This window comes from Rhinatrema bivittatum, chromosome 1 (assembly GCF_901001135.1).
Source record: "Rhinatrema bivittatum chromosome 1, aRhiBiv1.1, whole genome shotgun sequence".
Taxonomy (NCBI): domain Eukaryota; kingdom Metazoa; phylum Chordata; class Amphibia; order Gymnophiona; family Rhinatrematidae; genus Rhinatrema; species Rhinatrema bivittatum.
The window spans coordinates 835,565,447-835,590,745 of record NC_042615.1 but is presented as its reverse complement, the minus strand read 5'-3'; the positions used below and the strand labels follow the sequence as shown (position 1 = coordinate 835,590,745).

The window sequence follows — 25,299 nt, the reverse complement described above, 5'->3', positions numbered from 1 at the left end:
TTAATGTTAAGTAGAAAATTGCAACATCGGAGTCAGAAAAAGTGTGTGTCAATCAAACCGTAGCAATTTCTTTGGGTGAGCAGAGAATTAGATTGGGGTGAGATCTAGGAATTTAGGTATAATTCTGATACTGTCCTGTTAAGGGATCACAGATAGAGCAGCCTGGAAGGGTGTTGTGCTTTTGTGAGTTAGTGGACCCTTGGCCCGAGATGAGGGCAGACACGCTTGTATGGAGGAGTCCCACAGGTCCCCACCTCCGGGAGGCGAGCTCGGCTGCAACAGGAGCTGGAGACGTAGGTATGGACGCTGGTACAGAAGGTAAGACACTGCTCCGGGGAGCGGGGACATACAGGCAGTCTCTGGTTTGGTGAGGGTGTCTCGGAGGCAACCGCGAGGAGCAGAGAAGCCAGTAGCAACTCCTAGGAGGCACAGTTAGCCCGAGGAGTGGGGAAAGCCAGGAGACCAAGTGTCCAGAGAGTGCACACAGGTCCCTGAGGAGCGAGTACCTGAACCAGGGTTCTGAGTCCAAGGAAGGTCCAGAAAGCCACCACAGGTCTGGAGAGAAGGAATTTGATGAGTAGTAGAGGAATTCAAAGAGAAGTCATGGAACTTGTTACCAAGGCAGTTGTGAAGGCTGGAGACGGAGCTTAAATGTCTCCCAGATATGATGTCATCAATGAGGTCAGGCAGGAAGTTCCCACACTTGGCTCTTTAAAAGAGCACTGATGGAGTGCATGCGTGCCCAGGGAAGCCCCGGGGGCAGGGTAAGGAATGATGGGGGCATCCTTGCCGCAAGCCGATGCTTCACAGCGGTGGGCAGGGCCATGAAGAAGAGGGGAGTGCATGCCTCCCCTGACTTTCAAGGGAGCTGGAGGTTGACCCCAGCAGTGCGGTAGGGAAGGTCGTCGCAGGAACCGCAGCCGACTAATAAAACAGTACCCCCTCTTCAAGATCCCCCTTCAGAGGGACAGAGTAGCCCGGATGCCAATCATTCTCAAAGTGTTGCAGGCTCATGGTCTGAAGTACTACGGCGCACAGAGGGATGACCGCTTCAAGATTACCTTGAGAGGTGACCAGAGACCCTGGCGTTGTCGAGAGAGCCACAGGGGAATGCCCCTCTCATTTCTGAAGCAGCAAAAGAGTGTGTAAACTCTGGATCTCCTCCTCCTTGTAGGTCAGCAGGGACACAAACCCATTCGTGGCTTGATTGTGCTTCCTTACAAGGGCTTCATGTTTGGCCATCTTGTGAGACAGCTGCTTCTTCAGCTGGGAGAAAACAACCCTGAGGAAGTCTTTCTGGAGAGAACCAGGCTAGGTCAGAGTATCTTGGGATTTCTTGCAGGGAAGCAGGGGGTGAGGGGCAGTGGCCACGGTTAGGGACCGGAGGGATTGCACTGATTTTAAACAAGACTTCGAGCACTGAGGCCCCCACTGAATCAGATCAAGTGAAGACCAGTCGAATTGAAGCTGATGCTTCTGCAACCATGGTAGACCCAGGATTACCAGATTTACAGCCATTAGACAGATGTAGAAGGAAATGGTCTCAGAGTGATCCAGTCCAATTCTCAGAGAAAGGGGCTGTGTGGCTCGTGTCACCACACCAGGAAGGAAATTTCCATGGACCAAGGAGAGGGTCAAAGGAGGGGTCACAGAGCAAGTGGGGAGTTGGTATTCATCCATGAGGCTTTGCTGAATGAAGTTTCCCTCTGCGCCAGAGTCCACTAGAGTCTGTGGGAAACACAGGTAGAGGTTAGTTCCAAGGAGGCGGGCAATAGGAACAAGGATGATGCAGTAGTAAGACCAAGAGTTACTTTTTCCGACATCTCCTGACACAAACTTCCTTCCTTATTTTCAGGGCATCGTAAGTGCGGGGGCATAGAGTTACCAAGCAGGTAGCAACAGGAGGTCTCAGCACTCATGAGGTGGGCATGCCAAGTTGCATCAGTTCTTCCGAGGACAAGGAATGGTCATCATCTAAGAAGAGTGGGTCCTTGGCGTGAGCCCGCTGAGTAGCACAATTCTTCTGGGCCCGCTCTTGAAGCCGTTGATCAGTCTTCCCTGTGAGGTCGACGAGTCCTTCGAGGGAAGTCAGAAGTTCTTGTGCCGCAAGTTCATCTTTAATCTGAGGAGCTAAGCCTTCCAAAAATATGGTGTGAAGGCTGTCCCCTTACCAGTTTAAGCAATCAAATTCCAAACCTTGGCCACGGAATTAATCATTCAAGGAGCGGGATCCTTGTAGCAGGGGGAGAAGGTCAGTGCCCATGGTGGGAAGCCTGCCTCGTTCTTCAAAAACCTGCTTAAATGTCGAGACGAAGTGGGGCAGGTTTGAAAGCAAGGGATCAGAGCGCTCCCACAAGGGAGAGGACCAAGCCAAGGCCTTGAAATCCAAAAGAGAAAGAATAAAGGTCTTGTCCAAATCATTAGGGAAGAGCGCTGACTGAAGGATAAAGTGCATATGGCATTGGTTCAAGAACCCCCAACACCGTTTAGGGTCTCGAGTATTAAGGTGGGGATGACAAAGGAATGACCGCCCAACTGGGGTTGGCAGCCAGCACGGAGGCCGCAGGGGACGGGGTTAGCATGATGAGTTGGGTCAGAAGATCCTGACTAGCGGCAAGGTGGTTCACGTCTGCCACCACTAGTTCTAAAGTCAACTGGAGACTGGAGCTTCTGAACAAGGCCTGGAATGGACTTGAGTGCAGCCAAGTCCACCAATTGAGTATCCAGTCGAGCATTTAGGCAATCCATAGAGGAAGCCAAGGCTTCCAGAAATCACTGTTGCTCCTGGGCCAGGCCCGGAATGGCCTGGAGAGCGGTCAGGTCCGCCGGGTCCATGGACTTGGTAATCTGCTGTGCTTTTGTGAGTTAGTGGACCCTTGACCCAAGGTGAGGGAAGACACACCTGTAGGGAGGAGCCGCACAGGACCCCACCACTGGGAGGCGAGCTCAGCTGCAACAGGAGCTGGAGACGTAGGTATGGACGCTGATACAGAAGGTAGACACTGCTCCGGGGAGCGGGGAAGTACAGGCGGTCTCTAGCTTGGTGAGGGTATCTCGGAGGCAACCCTGAGGAGCAGGGAAGCCAGTAGCAACTCCTGGGAGGCGCGGCTAGCCCAAGGAGTGGAGAAAGCCAGGAGACCAAGGCCCCCAAGGAGCGGGTACCTGAACCAGGGTTCTGAGGAAGGTCCAAAAAGCCACCACAGGTTCAGAGACAGGAACTCGATGAGCAGTAGAGGAACACAAAGAGAAGTCATGGAACTTGTTACCAAGTCAGTTGTGAAGGCTGGAGACAGAGCTTAAATGTCTCCCAGATATGATGTCATCAATCTGAGCTCGGGCCGGAAGTTCCCACGCTTGGCCCTTTAAAAGAGCACTGATGGCGCGCGGACGCACCCAGGGAAGCCCCAGGGCAGGGCATGGAATGACGGTGGCAAGGATGCCACGAGCTGAGGCTCCACGTCGGTGGGCAGGGCCACAAAGAAGAGGGGAGCGCATGCCTCCCCTGACCTGCAAGGGAGCCGGGGGGCTGCCCCCAGCAGTGTGGTAGGGAAGACCGACATAGCAGAGTGGGTCCTGAAGTGGTGGACTGGATTAGAAATTGTTTGGGCTGAGGAAGATGGAAGTCATTCTGAGGTGAGACGGGTGATAAGTGGAGTGCCTCAAGGATCTGGCCCTGTTCAATATCTTTGTGAGCGATAGTGCAGATGACTTAGAGAGAAAATATTTTCAGTTTGCAGATGACACTAAGATCTGTATGACAGAATAAAAGGTGATGTAATGCAGTTTGAGGAATGGTCAAGGGTTGGGCAGTTAAGATTCAATACAAAAAATGCAATCCTGCCTTTGGTGAACAGAAGTGTACTGGAGGACTACACGCTGAGGGATGAGGCATTGATGTGCACCGGCCAGGAGAGAGACCTCAGGATGATAGTGCCCGATCTCAAAGTAGCAAAAAACAGTATGCATAGGAGAGGTAGCACCAGCAGACATGAGGGGTGATAATGCCAGTGTCTAGGGCAGTGGTGAGATCTCAGCTAGAACACTGTCCAGTTCTGGAAGGCTCACCCATGAAAACCCTATAGACAAGCAGGAGGGAATCCAGAAGGAGGCGGCTACCAAATTGTGCGAGGTGTACACAAAATGCCACATGAGACTTGAGGACCTATATACACATCCCCTAGAGAGGAGAAATATGTGAGAGCTATTCACGTACATTAAAGGTATAAATGAGGCACAGGAAGCAAAGCTTTTCTAGAACAGGAGGTCCTGGTACCAGGTTCCAAGAGAGAGATTCGGGAGCAGCATCCATAAGTTATTTCTTCATGGAAAGAGTGAGGGAGGCATGGATTGGTTTTTAGTGCACATTTTTTTTACTCCTAATGCATTGCGACTTTAAAAAAAAAAAGTATGCTTAGAGTAAAATAGACGTTTGGCACAGGTCCAGCCCACATTTTAACTCTGCAGTGGGGGAAGTGAGGGCAGCTATTGCCACGTAACTGGATAAATGCTCAAACTGAATACATGCTCTTCTTACACAATATCTCTTCAAGCTTGGGCCCAGTTAATCATTCTCATCGTGTGGGGACCGCTGGTGCACTTCTTTCCTGTTTCACAGGTTCAATTCCAGGTTTCCTCTGTAGCCCAACACCTTACACCTCTCTGCCATTCACGTGCCAGACTCGGAGAACACTACAAGTTAAATGCCGACGGCAGACGGGTTTTCTTCCTGTTTAAGACATCCTGGTAAGAACATAAGAACATGCCATACTGGGTCAGACCGTGGGTCCATCAAGCCCAGCATCCTGTTTGCAAGTTACAATCTCTAATATTGTCTGGGCTGGACTATTGTAATTCTGTCTACACTGGTCTCCCGCCCTGTGCCCTACGGCCATGAAAATTGTTCAGAACTGGAGCGGCCTGGCTACCTACCGGTGCCCCCATCCATGAGAGCACAACGCACCTGTGCTCCAGTCTCCTCCCAAATCCAGAACAAACATGCGGTCACAATTTGTTAAATATCATCCCAGCTGCCGGCTCGCTTCTACGCTGAAGGTTTACTCTGGGCGCGATACCGTATGCCCTCCCTGGCACAGCTGAATGAAAGAAGCGAACGCAACCCAAAGACCGTAGAGATGTTAGGAAAGCTTTAAAAACCTACCTGTCTGAACCAGCGCAGGAAACACCGAATTCATTAACCGCTCCTGTCCTCTCTTCTGCTCTCGCTGATCTGCAATTCTTTTTAATGATGTGTGTGCTTAAAATGCTTTTTAAATTGAACGTTTAAGAACATAAGAAAATGCCATACTGGGTCAGACCAAGGGTCCATCAAGCCCAGCATCCTGTTTCCAACAGTGGCCAATCCAGGCCACAAGAACCTGGCCTGCCCCCTGCCCTGTAAGGAAATACTGAGCCGGATCTCAGTTATCTGACTTGCCTGCCTCTCCAACAGCCGTTGCACGACTTTCCTCAATAAACAGAACACAAAGGGTTTGCATGTATTTATTCTTCTCATTAGTACCCCATTGTAATATCTGTTTATTTCCCTTCTATTAATCTTAATATTTTTCTGTTTGCTTCTATGAATTTTTCATATTCGACTGGCTTTACATCTGGATGGTTTCTAAATTTATTGAACGCTTTTCTTATGTTTTCTACTGATGCTTCAATAGATTTATAATAAATTGTAAAACTGATAATTTGCGTTACAGCTATGCTGAATTAGCCATTACCCTGTGCCAGACAGCCGGTAAATCAGTATTTATCCACGGCCATTTTCAAACATTTAAAAATATATTTTCCCCTTTTTTTGGGAGGGGGGAGTTTCCCTGGCAGGGTGCAGTCTCTCTGCATTGGGCCCTCATTTGCATGGGATTTCCATGCGAGGACACTAAGCGCTGCTCCCATTCAGAAACGCACATTTTCTGCGTGCATCGGCAGAAAGTGCTGTGCACAGGAAATGTGCATTGACGTGCAGGCAAAAAGATGCAGTCAGCTGCACGCGCTTTTCTGCACGGGCCTGCTAGAGAGTAACAACACTCGCACACACAGCGTTAGACACAGTGAGAGTAATAAGGACTACAGTTATCAGTCCTGGGCTTACCCTGACTGCATGCATCTGGTAATCGAGTATTGACACATCCTGTTACACACCTTGATGTACACACTGCTGCACAGTGATTAACACTCGCACACACAGTTTTAGACACAGTTTGTTACATATATGGTAATAATGACTAGGGGTATTATTCCTGGGTTTAACCTGGCTGCATGCAACTAGTAATGGAGTATTGACACATCCTGTTACACACCTTGATGTACACACTGCCGCACAGTGAGCAACACTCGCATACACAGTGTTAGACACAGTTTGTTACATATATGGTAATAATGACTAGGGGTATTATTCCTGGGTTTAAGCTGACTGCATGCATCTGGTAATGGAGTAACGATACATCCTGTTACACAGCCTGGTGTACACACTGTTGCTAGACACAGTTTGTTACAGATAGAGTAATAATGACTACAGTTATCAGTCCTGGGCTTAACCTGACTGCACACATCTGGTAATCGAGTAACGATACATCCTGTTACACAAAATAATGTACACACTGTTGCAAGTCAGTAATACTCCCACACACAGCATTAGACACAGTTTGCCACAGAAAGAGTCCTGGGTTTACCTGACGGCATGCATCTGGTAATTGAGTATTGATACATCCTGTTACACACCTTGATGTACACACTGTTGCAAGTGAGTAACACTCGCACACACAGCGTTAGACAGTTTGTTACAGTGAGAGTAATAATGTCAAGGATTATCAGTCCTGGGTTTAACCTGACTGCATGCATCCGGTAATCGAGTATTGACACATCCTGTTACACACCTTGATGTACACACTGCTGCACAGTGATTAACATTCGCACACATAGCGTTAGACACAGTTTGTTACAGAGAGAGTAATAATGACTACGGGTATCATTCCTGGGTTTAACCTGACTGCATGCATCTGGTGATCGAGTATTGACACATCCTGTTACACACCGTGATGTACACACTGTTGCACAGTGAGTAACACTCGCACACACAACAGACACAGTGAGAGTAATAATGACTAAGGGTATCATTCCTGGGTTTAACCTGACTGCATGCATCTGGTAATCGAGTATTGACACATCCTGTTACACACCTTGATGTACACACGGCTGCACAGTGATTAACACTCGCACACATAGCGTTAGACACAGTGAGAGTAATAATGACTAAGGGAATCATTCCTGGGTTTATCCTGATTGCATGCATCCGGAATTGAGTATTGACACATCCTGTTACACACCTTGATGTACACACTGTTGCACAGTGAGTAACACTCGCACACACAGCGTTAGACACAGTTTGTTACAGAGAGAGTAATAATGACTAAGGGTATCATTCCTGTGTTTATCCTGACTGCATGCATCTGGTAATCGAGTAACGATACATCCTGTTACACACTGCGATGTACACACTGCTGCACAGTGAGCAACACTCGCACACACAGTGTTAGACACAGTTTGTTACATATATGGTAATAATGACTAGGGGTATTATTCCTGGGTTTAACCTGGCTGCATGCAACTAGTAATGGAGTATTGATACATCCTGTTACACAGCCTGGTGTACACACTGTTGCTAGACACAGTTAGTTACAGATAAGAGTAATAATGACTACAGTTATCAGTCTTGGGCTTAACCTGACTGCACACATCTGGTAATCAAGTAACGATACATCCTGTTACACAAAATAATGTACACACTGTTGCAAGTGAGTAACACTCGCACACACAGCGTTAGACACAGTTTGCCACAGAAAAAGTCCTGGGTTTAACCTGACTGCATGCATCTGGTAATCGAGTAATGCCACATCCTGTTACACACTTTGATGTACACACTGCTGCACAGTGAGCAACACTCGTACACATAGCGTTAGACACAGTTTGTTACAGATAGAGTAATAATGTCAAGGATTATCAGTCCTGGGTTTATCCTGACTGCATACATCTGGTAATCGGGTAATGACACATCCTGTTACACAACCTGTTGCACAGTGAGTATCACTCACACATACAATTTAGACACAGTTTGTTACAGAATAATAATTACTAGAGTTATCAGTCCTGGGCTTACCCTGACTGCATGCATCCTGTAATCGAGCAATGACACATCCTGTTACACAGCCTGATGTACACGCAAGTGAGTAATACTCGCACACACTGTTGGTTAAACATACTAATGAGACACAGTGCAGTTTATTAAACGGTGCTTTCTGTTTATTAGTGTTGGGTACAACAGAACTGCTCTCGCTCATGGGCAGATTACAGGAGAAGCACCAGAATCATCTTGAGCATTGCAGTGAAGCAGCCTGCACAGGGGTGCGAGGAGAGAACATCCTTGAAATGTCCAGCCATGGTACAGGTTAGTGCAGTGACCTCTGGGAGGGGCAGAGTGCAGAGGACGTGTGTGGGGAGTGGTGTGGTTCAGGTACTGGTGAGATGAAATGGGTGGAGCCTGCAGGGTAGGGGCGGAGCCTGCAGGCTGTCACAGGTTGTTGAGTTCCAGCAATGTTTGATCCAGGGTTTGATGGATACCAACATTTTCCTCTTTGGCACTGGCCAAGCTCTCTGTGAATACAAAGAACACGCACACGCATGCACAAAGATTTCAGTATGTGAGACATACATGAGCAACAGACGCACTCTGAGAGACATATTCTGAATAGGGGAGACAGACAGAAGAGAGACAGGCACAGAACTCAAGGTGCTGCATCCCAGCTGTACCCACACATATTAAACACACCCAAGCCTGGGTAATATCTGCTCAAGGTCAGCACACATAACAAACTTTCCCAGCGAGGAGCTTCAGATGCATTCTGCACCTCAAGCTCAAATGAACAGCTTTCAAACTGATTGGAGGGATTTAACTGAGGAATGCATAGCCACATGCATCACACATACACAAACACATATGAGAGCTGAAAGGGCAGAGGTAATCCTTTGTACAGTGCACATAAAGATTACTGAATAAGAATGTGCATTGGTAAATCCCCAGGTGACTTCAGAGAGGGACAAGGGGTCTCAGAATTCTCCATGATACAGACATCGGGACTGAAAACAACAAGATGTGGACAGGGGTTCTTGAGATCTCCCTGGATAAAGTCCTATCAGATTTAGGAAGGGCAGGATGCGGTCAGGGATTGTTGTGATCTCCCTGGATAAAGTCCTATCAGATTTAGGAAGGGCAGGATGGGGTCAGGGATTCTTGAGATCTCCCTGGATAAAGTCCTATCAGATTTAGGAAGGGCAGGATGGGGTCAGGGATTCTTGAGATCTCCCTGGATAAAGTCCTATCAGATTTAGGAAGGGCAGGAAGGGGTCAGGGGTTCTTGAGATCTCCCTGGATATAGTCCTATCAGATTTAGGAAGGGCAGGATGGGGTCAGGTACTCTTGAGATCTCCCTGGATATAGTCCTATCAGATTTAGGAAGGGCAGGATGGGGTCAGGGATTCTTGAGATCTCCCTGGATATAGTCCTATCAGATTTAGGAAGGGCAGGATGGGGTCAGGGATTCTTGAGATCTCCCTGGATATAGTCCTATCAGATTTAGGAAGGGCAGGATGGGGTCAGGGATTCTTGAGATCTCCCTGGATAAAGTCCTATCAGATTTAGGAAGGGCAGGATGGGGTCAGGGATTCTTGAGATCTCCCTGGATATAGTCCTATCAGATTTAGGAAGGGCAGGATGGGGTCATGGATTCTTGAGATCTCCCTGGATATAGTCCTATCAGATTTAGGAAGGGCAGGATGGGGTCATGGATTCTTGAGATCTCCCTGGATATAGTCCTATCAGATTTAGGAAGGGCAGGAAGGGGTCAGGGGTTCTTGAGATCTCCCTGGATATAGTCCTATCAGATTTAGGAAGGGCAGGATAGGGTCAAGGATTCTTGAGATCTCCCTGGATATAGTCCTATCAGATTTAGGAAGGGCAGGATGGGGTCATGGATTCTTGAGATCTCCCTGGATATAGTCCTATCAGATTTAGGAAGGGCAGGATGGGGTCAAGGATTCTTGAGATCTCCCTGGATATAGTCCTATCAGATTTAGGAAGGGCAGGATGGGGTCAGGGATTCTTGAGATCTCGATGGATAAAGTCCTATCAGTTTGGGAATTGTAGGATGGGACTGGGGATCCATTTTCATGGATATAGTCATTAGGTTTGGAAATGGTAAATGCATGCAGACAGGAACATGACTAATACCATGTACACAAGCTGACCTCCTGGTTCAGGTCCAGACTATGAGTCTGCCCTGGCTATGCTTTGAAAGAAGCCAGAATTAGCTATTCCTTATGATGGGAGGTCAGCCTACAAAGCAAGAGAGGACCCCCTAAGGTAGGGCATCCTAAACATGTCCTGAGACTCCAGAGTCAATCAGGCTTTCAGGACTTCAACAATGAAAATACATGAGAAATGTCCATACACTGGAGATTCAGTTTATGCAGGTTGTTCTCATGCATATCCATTTGGGATATTCTGGCAACCCGACTAGCTGTGAGGTCCCAGCACAGGTTCTGGAAGATCTGCTCTAAAGGCACTACATAGCATTGTCAACTGGTTTTACCCCATAGCATGCATAATTTGTAGTATCACTTGTGACAGGGAACTCCTCATTACAAGCTCATGTATGCAATGGGATGAAGCCTGTCTAATGCCAGCTGGCAACACTCTCAGGGAGACCTTCAGGGAGGAGTTGAGAGAATGAACCCAGAGAAAGAATGGGGCTCTCCTGGAATGACAGAGTCTGACAGAAGGGTAGGGAGTAGCATGAAGAATCCGAGTCCCAAAGACCAGGAGGGAGTGGAGTGGAAAATAAGTCTCATGAAATGGGAGGGAGAAGCATGTAGCACCTGACTCCCATGGGATGGGAGGGAGCAGCTTGGAAGGTCCAAGTCCCATGCAATTGGAAAGAGCAGTATGGAAGGAGACTGAGTGGTACGGAAGCTCTAAATCCCATGGAATGGAGGGAACATATGGAAGCTCTAAATCCCCTGGAATGGAGGGAGCAGTACGGAAGCTCTGAATCCCATGGAATGGAGGGAGCGGTGTAGAAGGTGTGAGTCCCATGGGATGGGAGGGAACGGTGCGGAAGCTCTGAATCCCATGGGATGGGAGGGAACGGTGCGGAAGCTCTGAATCCCATGGGATGGGAGGGAGCGGTGCGGAAGCTCTGAATCCCATGGAATGGAGGGAGCAGTACGGAAGCTCTGAATCCCATGGAATGGAGGGAGCATATGGAAGCTCTGAATCCCATGGAATGGAGGGAGCAGTACGGAAGCTCTGAATCCCATGGAATGGAGGGAGCATATGGAAGCTCTGAGTCCCATGGAATGGAGGGAGCAGTACGGAAGCTCTGAATCCCATGGAATGGAGGGAGCATATGGAAGCTCTGAGACCCATGGAATGGAGGGAGCATATGGAAGCTCTGAGTCCCATGGAATGGAGGGAGCAGTACGGAAGCTCTGAATCCCATGGAATGGAGGGAGCAGTACGGAAGCTCTGAATCCCATGGAATGGAGGGAGCATATGGAAGCTCTGAATCCCATGGAATGGAGGGAGCAGTACGGAAGCTCTGAATCCCATGGAATGGAGGGAGCATATGGAAGCTCTGAGTCCCATGGGATGGGAGGGAGTGGTGTGGAGGGTGTGAGTCCCATGGGATGGGAGGGAGTAGGAGTCGTCGTTGTGGAGATTCCGCTTCCCTAGAATGGGAGGGAGGTGCCTCCAGGGTTTAGTTCGCACAGACTGTAATTTGGTGGAAGGGAGCATCTGAGCCCCACATGATAGGGGTGAGTTATGTGGAGGGTCTGAGTCCCATGCACTGGGAGGGCCTCGTTCCTTGGCTGAGTGATTCTCTGCTTGAGATGGGAGCAGCTCTGATATTCTGAAAGGGATTTGTACCATGAGACTGAACAAAGGATCCAAAGTTCAGTCGTTAAGCTCGTTAAGGATGACTCGCAGTTCGTTAGCGAGGACACGGTTTCTGTCCGTCGCCTGCTGGTAGCGCTCTAGATAAAACCGCAGACGTCCAAGCAGCCAGTGAGGAGAGAGAGTAAAAAGAGGAAAGTATTAGTGCACAGAGGAGGTAAGAGAGGAAGCAGGCCCCCCAACCCCCCCAGCCTCCACTCCAGGTCCCGACCAAACACCAGGAACGCTCCTCCCATCTCATCTACTTCTGAGCATCCAAAGTGCTGGCACTATAAAGCGAGCCCATTAGATAATAAGGTGCTGTGTAAATGTACGCAGGCCTCATTAATGTATTCCTAATGTAAACCCCATCGTTTAGTTATATCATCCCTCACACAAGGGAGGACGGACTCTCCCCTCCCACTGTGTGACCGCAGAATCCTAAGGCTCACAATCTGGCCAAGGAGTCTCAGGATCCACAGTCCAGCCCAGCGGCCCTGAGGTACCAGCAGAACCAGTCTGGCCAAAGGGACCCAAGGTACCGTGTGATCCACAGGCAGGGCAAGGAGCCCCGAGACCCACAATCCAACCAACAGCCCACACGGTAGTGACAGACTCACCGTCCAGCCAAGGAGGCCTGCGGTAAGGTGGGACCCAGAGTCAGACCCACAGACGGGCTGAGGGACCCGGGCAGCCACAATTCTGTCTAGCAGAGTCTCTTGCATCCTTACTGCTTCTGTGGTCTGATTGTTTCAGAATTTTATATTATTTCCTTGAATTACACTGATTAAACATCGTTCTTTAACATGAGCAGCTGTAGCAGTAATAAAGAGAGAGGTCTCTTATTGTATAACTAGGTGCTTGCATTTCTGAGTTATTACAAATCCTTTCCTCTATTCTGACATCTGGAGGGGCCCAGCGCACACAAACGGGCAAGGCGTGTGCGTCTCAGAGCAGAAGAGAAGGCTTTAAGTGAGGCACAGCCCTGGCAAACGCAGACTTAAAATCTCAGCCCAGAGCGGCACAGGGCGCCCTCTGCCAACGGAGGCTGAAAGGGGGTGGGGCAGGAGGCCAGGCGTTTTCGGGATTGCACCGGGAAGTAGAGATGTGCATCGGCTGCCTGATCGTTTTCGCTTTCGGGTTCATGTGGCCGCGGGATCAGCGGGTTTTTTTTCCGTGAAAAAAAAATCGGTTTTCGGGTTAGCGCGCACTAACAAAAACTAAGGAAAAGTAGCAAAAAGTAACAAAAACTAACGTTTGTTAGTGCGCGCTAACCCGAAAACCGATTTTTCACGAAATTCCCCATCGTCAAAAAACAAATGCACATCCCTACTGGGAAGAACCAGGCTCTACATGACAGGAATCCAGGTACCATGTTCACAAAAGTTACAACTGCTGCTGGAGGTGGTGAATGGATCCGTCTATGTGTCTGTAGGACCGGGATGCTCCTGGTGGGAGTGAATGAGTGTGTGTGTGTGTGTGTGTGAGAGAGTGTGAGTGTGTGTGGGAGTGTGTATGAGACAGTGTGTGTGTGTTGGGAGGGGGGGGGGGCCTGGGACCTTGCTGTATTCATAAGAACATAAAATTTGCCATACAGGGTCAGACCAAAAGGTCCAGAAAACCCAGTATCCTGTTTCCAAACGTAGCTAAGCCAGGCCACAAGTACCTGGTAGTATGCCAAAAGGTTGATAGACTCCAAGCTTCTTATCCCAGTCCTAAGCAGAGGATTTGGCCAAGTCTACCTTAATATAATGATTAGGGACTTCTCTTTCAGGAACTTGACCAAATCTTTTTTAAACTCAGCTACACAAACACAGCTCACATCCTCCAGCAATGAATTCCAGAGGTTAATTATGTATTGAGTAACAAAAATATTTTCTATTTGTCATGAATGTATCACCTACTAACTTCATTGTGTGTCCACTGGTCTTTGTACTTTTCAAAAGAGTAACCAACTGATTAACATTTACTCATTCCACTCCACTCATTTTATAGTCCTCTATCATATCCCCCCTCAGCCGTCTCTTCTCCAACCTGAAGAGACCTAACCTCTTTAGTCTTTCCTCATAGGGAAGCTGTTCCATCCCCTTTATCATCTTGGTCGCCCTTCTCTGTACATTGTCTAATTCTGCTTTATCTTTCTTGAGATGTGGTGACCAGAACTGCACACAGTGCTCATTGTATGGTTTCTCTATGGAGTGATACAGAGGCATTATGATATTCTCGTTTTATTCTCCATTCCTTTCCTAATAATCCCTAGCACTCTATTTGCTTTCTTGGCTGCTGCTGCACACAATGCTCATTGTATGGTATCTCTATGGAGTGATACAGAGTCATTAGGATATTCTCTGTTTTATTCTCCATTCCTTTCCTAATAATCCCCAGCGCTCTATTTGCTTTCTTGGCTGCTGCTGCACACAATGCTCATTGTATGGTTTCTCTATGGAGCGATACAGAGGCATTATGATATTCTCTGTTTTATTCTCCATTCCTTTCCTAATAATCCCCAGCACTCTATTTGCTTTCTTGGCTGCTGCTGCACACAATGCTCATTGTATGGTTTCTCTATGGAGTGATACAGAGGCATTATGATATTCTCGTTTTATTCTCCATTCCTTTCCTAATAATCCCTAGCACTCTATTTGCTTTCTTGGCTGCTGCTGCACACAATGCTCATTGTATGGTATCTCTATGGAGTGATACAGAGTCATTAGGATATTCTCTGTTTTATTCTCCATTCCTTTCCTAATAATCCCCAGCGCTCTATTTGCTTTCTTGGCTGCTGCTGCACACAATGCTCATTGTATGGTTTCTCTATGGAGCGATACAGAGGCATTATGATATTCTCTGTTTTATTCTCCATTCCTTTCCTAATAATCCCCAGCACTCTATTTGCTTTCTTGGCTGCTGCTGCACACAATGCTCATTGTATGGTTTCTCTATGGAGTGATACAGAGGCATTATGATATTCTCTGTTTTATTCTCCATTCCTTTCCTAATAATCCCCAGCGCTCTATTTGCTTTCTTGGCTGCTGCTGCACACAATGCTCATTGTATGGTTTCTCTATGGAGTGATACAGAGACATTATGATATTCTCTGTTTTATTCTCCAGTCCTTTCCTAATAATCCCCAGCACTCTATTTGCTTTCTTGGCTGCTGCTGCACACAGTGCTCATTGTATGGTTTCTCTATGGAGCGATACAGGGACATTATGATATTCTCTGTTTTATTCTCCATTCCTTTCCTAATAATCCCCAGCACTCTATTTGCTTTCTTGGCTGCTGCTGCACACAGTGCTCATTGTATGGTTTCTCTATGGAGCGATACAGAGGCATTATGATATTCTCTGTTTTATTCTCCATTCCTTTCCTAATAATCCCCAGCACTCTATTTGCTTTCTTGGCTGCTGCTGCACACAGTGCTCATTGTATGGTTTCTCTATGGAGCGATACAGAGGCATTATGATATTCTCTGTTTTATTCTCCATTCCTTTCCTAATAATCCCTAGCGCTCTATTTGCTTTCTTGGCTGCTGCTGCACACAATGCTCATTGTATGGTTTCTCTATGGAGCGATACAGAGGCATTATGATATTCTCTGTTTTATTCTCCATTCCTTTCCTAATAATCCCTAGCGCTCTATTTGCTTTCTTGGCTGCTGCTGCACACAGTGCTCATTGTATGGTTTCTCTATGGAGCGATACAGAGGCATTATGATATTCTCTGTTTTATTCTCCATTCCTTTCCTAATAATCCCTAGCGCTCTATTTGCTTTCTTGGCTGCTGCTGCTGCACACAATGCTCATTGTATGGTTTCTCTATGGAGTGATACAGAGACATTATGATATTCTCTGTTTTATTCTCCATTCCTTTCCTAATAATCCCCAGCGCTCTATTTGCTTTCTTGGCTGCTGCTGCTGCTGCACACAATGCTCATTGTATGGTTTCTCTATGGAGTGATACAGAGACATTATGATATTTGCTTTCTTGGCTGCTGCTGCACACAATGCTCATTGTATGGTTTCTCTATGGAGTGATACAGGGGCATTATGATATTCTCTGTTTTATTCTCCATTCCTTTCCTAATAATCCCCAGCACTCTATTTGCTTTCTTGGCTGCTGCTGCACACAATGCTCATTGTATGGTTTCTCTATGAAGTGATACAGGGGCATTATGATATTCTCTGTTTTATTCTCCATTCCTTTCCTAATAATCCCCAGCACTCTATTTGCTTTCTTGGCTGCTGCTGCACACTGAGCAGGAGATTTCAGTGTATTTTGAACGATGACACCTAGATCCTTTTCCTGAATGGTGACTCCTAATGTGGAATCTTGCATTGTGTATCTGTAATTTGGGTTACTCTTCCCTAATTGCATCACTTTGTACTTCACCACATTAAATGCCATCTTTCATTTGCATGCCCAGTCTCGCAAGTTCCTCTTGCAATTTCTCACAATCCTCTTGTGATTTAACAACTATGAATAATTTGGTGTTATTGACAAATCTGATCACCCACTTGTTCCCATTTCCAGGTCATTTCTAAATATATTAAAAAGCAGCAGTCCCAGGACAGATCCCTGGGGCACCCACTAGTCACGTTTCCCCATTATGAGAGGGTGACGAGGGGAGGGCAGGATCTTCTAACTCCGGCTTGTGATATTGAATGGTTCTGTGCTTGTGGGGGTGAGGGACTAGGACCTCTCTCTAGTCCCATCTGGTGGCACTGGATAGTTCAGGATTTGGGAGGAGGAGTCTCTGATTGTTTTACGGGGAGCTGAGATACTCAGCTGGTGTCTGGTTGTAGACCGAGCCCTCCTCCCCTCCATCCACTCACTTCTGCCAGAATAAGGTGTAGCTTATTGCTGCTGGTAATGGGAAGGATTCTCTACATGTTCTCAGTTTACAGGACCTAGTTGTGCTACCAGTGATATACAGAGCGGGCGTAGTTCATACAGTTGGGGTGAGACTGCAGTTGCACTGTTGGTGGTATACAGAGGGGAGTGAAGTTCATGCAGTGGGAAAGGACTGTACTTGCACTGTTGGTGTTATAAAGAGCGGGGTGTAGTTGATACAGTGGGGATGGGACTACAGCTGCACTGGCGGTGGTATACAGAGGGGGATGTAGTTCATACAATGTGATGAGACTGCAGTTGCAGTGATGGTATTATACAGAGAGAGGTGTAGTTGATACAGTGGGGATGGGACTACAGCTGCACTGGCGGTGGTATACAGAGGGGGATGTAGTTCATACAATGTGATGAGACTGCAGTTGCAGTGATGGTATTATACAGAGAGGGGTGTAGTTGATACAGTGGGGATGGGACTACAGCTGCACTGGCGGTGGTATACAGAGGGGGATGTAGTTCATACAATGTGATGAGACTGCAGTTGCAGTGATGGTATTATACAGAGCAGGGTACAGTCGGACTGCAATTGCACTGTTGGTGATATACAGAGAAGACTGTAGTTCATACAGTGGGTGGGGCTACACTTGCACTGCCAGTGGTATACAGAGGAGACTGTAGTTCATACAGTGGGACAGGACTGTAATTGCACTGTTGGTGTTATACAGAGCAGGGTTACAGTGTGGTGGGACTACAGTTGCACTGTTAGTATATAGAGGGGAGTGTAGTTCATACAGTGGGACAGGACTGTAGTTGCACTGTTGGTGGTATACAGAGGGGGATATAGTTCATACAATGTGATGGGACTGCAGTTGAACTGTTGGTAGTATACAGGGGCCTGTAGTTCATACAGTGGTGTGGGTCTGCAGTTTCACAGTTGGTGATATACAGAGGGGCGTGTAGTTCATACAATGTGATGGTGATATACAGAGGGGATTGTAGTTCATACAGTGAGACAGGACTGTAATTGCATTGTTGGTGGTATACGGAAGGGGATGTAGTTCATACAATGTGATGGGTCTGCAGTTGAACTGTTGGTGATATACAGAGGGGAGTGTAGTTCATACAGTGGGGCAGGACTGTAATTGCACAGTTGGTGGTATCACAGAGGGGGATATAGTTCATGCAATGTGATGGGACTGCAGTTGCAGTGATGGTATTATACAGAGAGGGGTGTAGTTCATACAATGTGATGGGACTGCAGTTGAACTGTTGGTGGTATACAGAGGGGAGTGTAGTTCATACATTGTGATGGGACTACAGTTGCAGTGATGGTATTATACGGAGAGGGGTGCAGTTGATACCGTGCAGTGGGACTGCAGTTGCAGTGATGGGATTATACAGAGAGTGGTGTAGTTCATACCGTGCAGTGATGGGATTATACAGAGAGGGGTGTAGTTACCATGCAGTGATGGGATTATACAGAGAGGGGTGCAGTTGATACCGTGCAGTGGGACTGCAGTTGCAGTGATGGGATTATACAGTGAGGGGTGCAGTTGATACCGTGCAGTGGGACTGCAGTTGGCAGTGATGGGATTATACAGAGAGGGGTGTACTTGATACCGTGCAGTGGGACTGCAGTTGCAGTGATGGGATTATATAGAGAGTAGTTGATACCGTGCAGTGATGGTATTATACAGAGAGGGGTGTAGTTGATACCGTGCAGTGGGACTGTAGTTGCAGTGATGGGATTATACAGAGAGGGGTGCAGTTGATACCGTGCAGTGGGACTGCAGTTGGCAGTGATGGTATTATACAGAGAGGGGTGCAGTTGATACCGTGCAGTGGGACTGCAGTTGCAGTGATGGGATTATACAGAGAGTGGTGTAGTTGATACCGTGCAGTGGGACTGCAGTTGGCAGTGATGGTATTATACAGAGAGGGGTGTAGTTGATACCGTGCAGTGGGACTGCAGTTGTAGTGATGGTATTATACAGAGAGGGGTGTAGTTGATACCGTGCAGTGGGACTGCAGTTGTAGTGATGGTATTATACAGAGAGGGGTGTAGTTGATACCGTGCAGTGGGACTGCAGTTGCAGAGATGGGATTATACAGAGAGGGGTGTAGTTGATACCGTGCAGTGGGACTGCAGTTGGCAGTGATGGTATTATACAGAGAGTGGTGTAGTTGATACCGTGCAGTGGGACTGCAGTTGCAGTGATGGGATTATACAGAGTGGTGTAGTTGATACCGTGCAGTGGGACTGCAGTTGCAGTGATGGGATTATACAGAGAGTGGTGTAGTTGATACCGTGCAGTGGGACTGCAGTTGCAGTGATGGTATTATACAGAGAGGGGTGTAGTTCATACCTTGCAGTGGGACTGCAGTTGTAGTGATGGGATTATACAGAGAGGGGTGTAGTTGATACCGTGCAGTGGGACTGCAGTTGTAGTGATGGGATTGTACAGAGAGGGGTGTAGTTGATACCGTGCAGTGGGACTGCAGTTGTAGTGATGGGATTGTACAGAGAGGGGTGCAGTGGTCTGCACAGTTCCATTGGCTGGGGATGCATCCTTTGCTGCTGGAACGTGTACTATGGCCTTATAAAGGAGGGGTGGGGAGCTCAGGTCTCCCCTTTTTGTGGCACATGAACCTCGTGTGTTTCTCTCTCTCTTTTCCCATGGAAACTATCAGCTCTCTGGGGCAGGGATTCCCTATCCTAATGTGCCTGAGGGACGACAGTTTGGCCAGTGCTGGTGGCTCCTTATAGATATAATATCTGAAGAGGAAAGGAGCCTCCTCATCCAATCGTATGGCTGGGGGGGGGGGGGGGTCATGCAGGAGGAACCTGTACAGAGAATAAGAGGGAATGGAATTCTCATGGATGCCATCAGCTGACTGGGAGTGGGAAACCATGTGACTCAGTAATGGACCTAACTCACAAGAATAAGAAAGACCGCATGCAAAGAAGGAGCAGAAACAGAGGAAATGTTTATTTCATGGAGTCCAACTTTTATTAATCAATGAAACAGAAGAAATGGATTTAGGAAAGGACAGGACAGCAGAGGATGGACACACCTCAGTGCTGGGGAGGGGTCTCTGTACCCCGTTCCAGGACAGCAGAGAACTAACCCACTTTTACACCCCCTTCACGATAGCAGAGGATGGATACAGCTCAGTACTGGGGAGGGGACCTGGGGCTCTCTGTCTACTGTTGGGCAGCTGCTGTGCATGTGATGAGGTGAGGGGCTGGCGCTGGTCTCTAACTCATACCATGAGGTATAGCGAGGGGGGCACTGCTACTCCTTAGGAGCTCAGCTGAGGCCTTGCACCGTTCTGCCTCTCGCTCCACTCTCTGCCGTGTGCTGCTTTTCCCTGGGATGCCTCCTGGGCAAATTAACCCTTCTTCCCTCCTTTATCCTGAGTGTCCCCGCAGGGCACAGCAAGGGCAGGACTGCAGTGGGCAAAGAGTAGCCGAGGAGGAAGAGGACCTCAAACCCCATCTTCCTCCACCCCCTGGCTCCTTCAGTGGGACCCTTTCCCACTGAATCCCATGTGCACGACTGCAGTGATGCCCAGAGAAGGGAACGGGGACAGGCAGCGGGAAGAGAAAACAGACACAAAGGAGAAACAGAGACTGGCCCTGGGTCTGTCCACTGAGAGCTTGCCAACCAGACCTTGGGTCTGCCCCCATGGAGGGAAATCCAGGGTATGTGGATAAAGGCTTTTCTCCTATCCAGCAAGATAACTCTGACTCAGGCAGAATCCAAGGACATGCTTTGGTTTTTTACAGAGAGGGCACTGGACGCATGGAACAGCCTCCCCGTAGAGGTAGTGGAGAGTGACCAGGACAGTACCTGGAGTGAAGAAAGCATGGAACCAGCACAGAGCTTCTCTGAGGGAGTGGTAGGGATGCTAGACCTGGTGTGGCCTTTTTCTGCCATCATGTTTCTATGTTTGAAGATCATAAACGATGTCTCCCCTAATCCTTGCATCACAGAGTCCTCTGCCCTCCCTGAGATAGAGCCCACCCTCCCCCTGCACACAGAGAAACACAGGGACTATTCACAAAGTCAGAAGGCCAAACACACACCTTCTCCCTGACCCCTACCCCCCATCCATGGGCAGGCAGGACCTCCATAGGCCGTAGTTCATGCCTGGCAGAGAAGAGAGAGTAGGGGCCATTTCATGGACGGACAGATGGACAGACAGACAGAGACATGAGAAGGGGCTTTAGAGAGAGGTGATGTCATTCAGGGCATTATCCAGCTCCTCACTGATGGCCTTGTACTTCATCTTCTGGGCATAAACCTCATCTGAAGGAGGATGTAGCACAGCCCGGAGCGAGAGGCGAGTGATAGGAGCCATGAGCGGTGAGGAGAGTGACAGCAGCCATGACCCGGAGAGAGAGGAGCGGTGAGGAGCAGCCACAGGAAGAGAAGAGGATGGTGAGGTGGGGTCGAATGAAAGAAAGAAGGGAAAAATGAACATAAGAGAAATAAAAATAAAACACAACATTAAAGGGGAAAGGGAAAGAGGGAGAGGATGAGGGGGAAAGGAAGAGGACAAGGGAAAGGAGGAAGGGGAGGGTAAGTGACGGACCAAGTGGGCAGTCAGAGAGCACTCATGGGGAAGTACGTGTACAGACAGGGGCACTGATTGAGGCACACACAGAGCAAGGATGGCTACTGATGGGACTGGAAGAGCAAGCAATTGAGGATATTGGGAAGGGAGTGACTTCCATTTACCTTCTAAATCATCAATGGTTTTCTCCAATTTTGCTACAGATCTCTCTGCAAACTCAGCACGGGTCTCAGCCTGTGAAGACAGGAAATGAAGATCAGATTACAGAAGATAAACCTCGCATACTCAAGAAAACCCAAGAAAGGGGAAACCATCAGTGCCAGGAGTGTCACAGCATCATATCCAGGGAAACACAAGGAAGGGGGGGAGCCATCAATTTCAGGAGTCTCACAGCGTCATACCCACGAAAACCCAAGAAGGAGGAGACATCAATGTCAAGAGTGTCACAGCATCCTACCCAAGAAAACCCAAGAAAGGGAAACCATCAGTGCCAGGAGTGTCACAGCATCATATCCAGGGAAACACAAGGAAGGGGGGAGCCATCAATTTCAGGAGTCTCACAGCGTCATACCCACGAAAACCCAGAAGGAGGAGACATCAATGTCAAGAGTGTCACAGCATCCTACCCAAGAAAACCCAAGAAAGGGAAACCATCAGTGCCAGGAGTGTCACAGCATCATATCCAGGGAAACACAAGGAAGGGGGGAGCCATCAATTTCAGGAGTCTCACAGCGTCATACCCACGAAAACCCAAGAAGGAGGAGACATCAATGTCAAGAGTGTCACAGCATCCTACCCAAGAAAACCCAAGAAAGGGAAACCATCAGTGCCAGGAGTGTCACAGCATCATATCCAGGGAAACACAAGGAAGGGGGAACCATCAGTGAACATAAGTTATGCCATACTGAGACAGTCCAAGGGACCATGAAGCCAACAGTGGCCAATCGAAGTCACAAATACCTGACAAGTACCCAAACATTAGATAGATAACAGCAATAATAGCTATTATATTGATGGTAATATGATGGTGTAATAACTATAGCTTATTAATTACCATCATAGAATTTTATGGATTTATCCTCTGGGAATGTATCCAAACCTTTTTTAAACCCAGTAACACTAACTGCTGAAACCACATCCTCTGGCAATGAATCCCAGAGCTCAACTATGTGCTGAGTACATAAGAACATAAGAAATTGCCATGCTGGGTCAGACCAAGGGTCCATCAAGCCCAGCATCCTGTTTCCAACAGAGGCCAAACCAGGCCACAAGAACCTGGCAATTACCCAAACACCTAGAAGATCCCATGCTACTGATGCAATTAATAGCAGTGACTATTCCCTAAGTAAACTTGATTAATAGCAGTTAATGGACTTCTCTTCCAAGAACTTATCCAAACCTTTTTTGAACCCAGCTACACTAACTGCACTAACCACATCCTCTGGCAACAAATTCCAGAGATTTATTGTGCGTTGAGTAAAAAAGAATTTTCTCAGACTTGTTTTAAATGAGCTACTTCCCAACTTCATGGAGTGCCCCCTAGTCCTTCTATTTTCTGAGAGTGTAAATAACTGATTTACATTAACTTTTTCAAATCCTTTAATGATTTTGTAGACTTCTACCATATCCCCCCTCCTCTTCTCCAAACTGAACAGCCCTAACTTTTTTAGCCTTTCTTCATAGGGCAAGCCATTCCATGCTCCTTATTTTGGTCATCCTTCTCTGCATTTTCTCTAGTGCAGCTATATCCTTTTTGAGATGCGGTGACCAGAATTGTACACAGTATTCAAGGTGCGATCTCACCATGGAGCGATACAGAGGCATTATGATATCCTCCATTTTATTTTCCATTCCCTTCCTAATAATTCCTAACATTCAATTTGCTTTTTTGATTGCCACAACACACTGGGCTGACGATTTCAATGTATTATCCACTATGATGCCTAGATCTCTTTCCTGGGTGGTAACTCCTAAGATATAACTTAACATCGTGTAATTACAGCAAGGGTTATTTCACTTTACACTTGTCCACGATAAATTTCATCTGCCATTTGGAAGCCCAAGCTTCCAGTCTCGCAAGGTCCTCCTGCAATTCATCACAATCAGCTTGAGATTTAACTATTCTGCATAATTTTGTGCCATCTGCAAATTTGATCACCTCACTCATTATACCTCTTTCCAGATCATTCATAAATATATTAAAAAACCAGTCGAAGATCCCTGAAGCTCTCCACTGTTTACCTTTTTGCACTGTGAAAACTGACCATTTAATCATACTCTGTTTCCAGTCTTTTAACCAACCTGCAAGCCACAAAAGGACATCACCTTCTACCGCATGACTTTTTAGTTTTCTTAGAAGCCTTTCATGCGGGACTTTTTCAAAGTCCTTCTGAAAATCCAAATACACCACATTTACCGGTTCACCTTTGTCCACGTGTTTATTCACCCCTTCACAAAAAATGTAGGAGATTTGTGAGGCAAGACTTCCCATGGGTAAATCCATGCTGGCTGTGTCCCATCAAACCATGTCTACCTAAATGTTTTGTGATTTTTCCTGGCACTGAAGTTAGGCTCACCAGTCTATAGTTTCCCAGATCACCCCTTGATCCCTTTTTAAATATTGGGGTTACATTGGCCATCTTCCAACCTTCAAGTACATCAAATGATTTTAATGATACGTTACACATTTTTACTAATAGGTCTGAAATTAATTTTTTATTTCTTTCAAAACTGCGGGGGTGCATGCCATCCAGTCCAGGTAATTTGCTACTTTTGTCAATCAGGCCTACCACATCTTCCAGGTTCACTGTGATTTGGTTCAGTTGATCTGAATCATTAACCATGAAACCCATTCCAGAGAAGGTTATCTTGCCTATATCCTCTTCAGTAAACACTGAAGCAAAGAAATTGTTTAATCTTTCCATGATGGCCTTATCTTCTCTAAGTGCTCCTTTATCCCCTTGATTATCCAACGGTCCAACCAATTCCCTTGCAGGCTTTCTGCTTCGGACATATTTAAAAAAAGCTTTTATTGTGAGTTTTTGCCTCTGTGGCCAACTTCTTTTCAAATTCTCTCGTAACCTGTCTTACATTTAACTTGCCAATGCTTATGCTTTATCCTGATGGATCCTTCTTCCAGGAGTGTCACCGCATCATACTCAGGGAAACCCAAAGAATGGGGAACCATCAATGCCAAGACTGTCACAGCATCACATCCAGGGAAACCCAATGAAAGGAAACCATCAGTGCCAGGAGTGTCACAGCATCATACCCAGGGAAACCCAATGAAGGGAAACCATCAGTGCCAGGAGTGTCACAGCATCACATCCAGGGAAACCCAATGAAAGGAAACCATCAGTGCCAGGAGTGTCACAGCATCATACCCAGGGAAACCCAATGAAAGGAAACCATCAGTGCCAGGAGTGTCACAGCATCATACCAAGGGAAACCATCAGTGCCAGGAGTGTCACAGCATCATACCCAGGGAAACCCAAGGAAGGGAAACCATCAGTGCCAGGAGTGTCACAGCATCATACCCAGGGAAACCCAAGGAAGGGAAACCATCAGTGCCAGGAGTGTCACAGCATCATACCCAGGGAAACCCAATGAAAGGAAACCATCAGTGCCAGGAGTGTCACAGCATCATACCCAGGGAAACCCAAGGAAGGGAGAATTATCTGTTCCAGAAACATCACAGCATCCTACCCAGGTTAAACATAAGGAAAGGGGAACCATCAGTGCCAGGACTGTCACATACCCAGGGAAACTCAAGGAAGGGAGAATTATCTGTGCAGGAGTATCACCGCATAATATCCAGGTACACCCAAGGAAGGGGAAACCATAAGCACCAGGAGTCTCAGCATAATACTAAGAGAA

At 47.3% G+C, this 25,299-nt stretch overlaps 1 protein-coding gene across 4 annotated transcripts in view; it reads right to left on the bottom strand.

Annotated features, from left to right (window-relative positions):
- Positions 1-8,280: 8,280 nt before the first annotated feature.
- The window catches only part of LOC115079627 (tropomyosin alpha-4 chain-like), a 113,224-nt gene continuing 96,205 nt past the window's right edge, over positions 8,281-25,299 (bottom strand). For 2 of the 4 annotated variants that reach the window (XM_029583360.1, XM_029583338.1), the window contains 2 exons: positions 21,588-21,657; positions 8,281-8,658 (listed from right to left, as the gene is read on the bottom strand). In XM_029583360.1, the coding sequence (XP_029439220.1) occupies positions 8,576-8,658; positions 21,588-21,657 (153 nt within the window). In that variant the 3' untranslated portion in view covers positions 8,281-8,575. Of the gene's footprint in view, positions 8,659-19,825; positions 21,156-21,587; positions 21,658-25,299 lie in introns of those variants that run through there. The other 2 variants (XM_029583346.1, XM_029583354.1) reach the window with 1 other exon arrangement.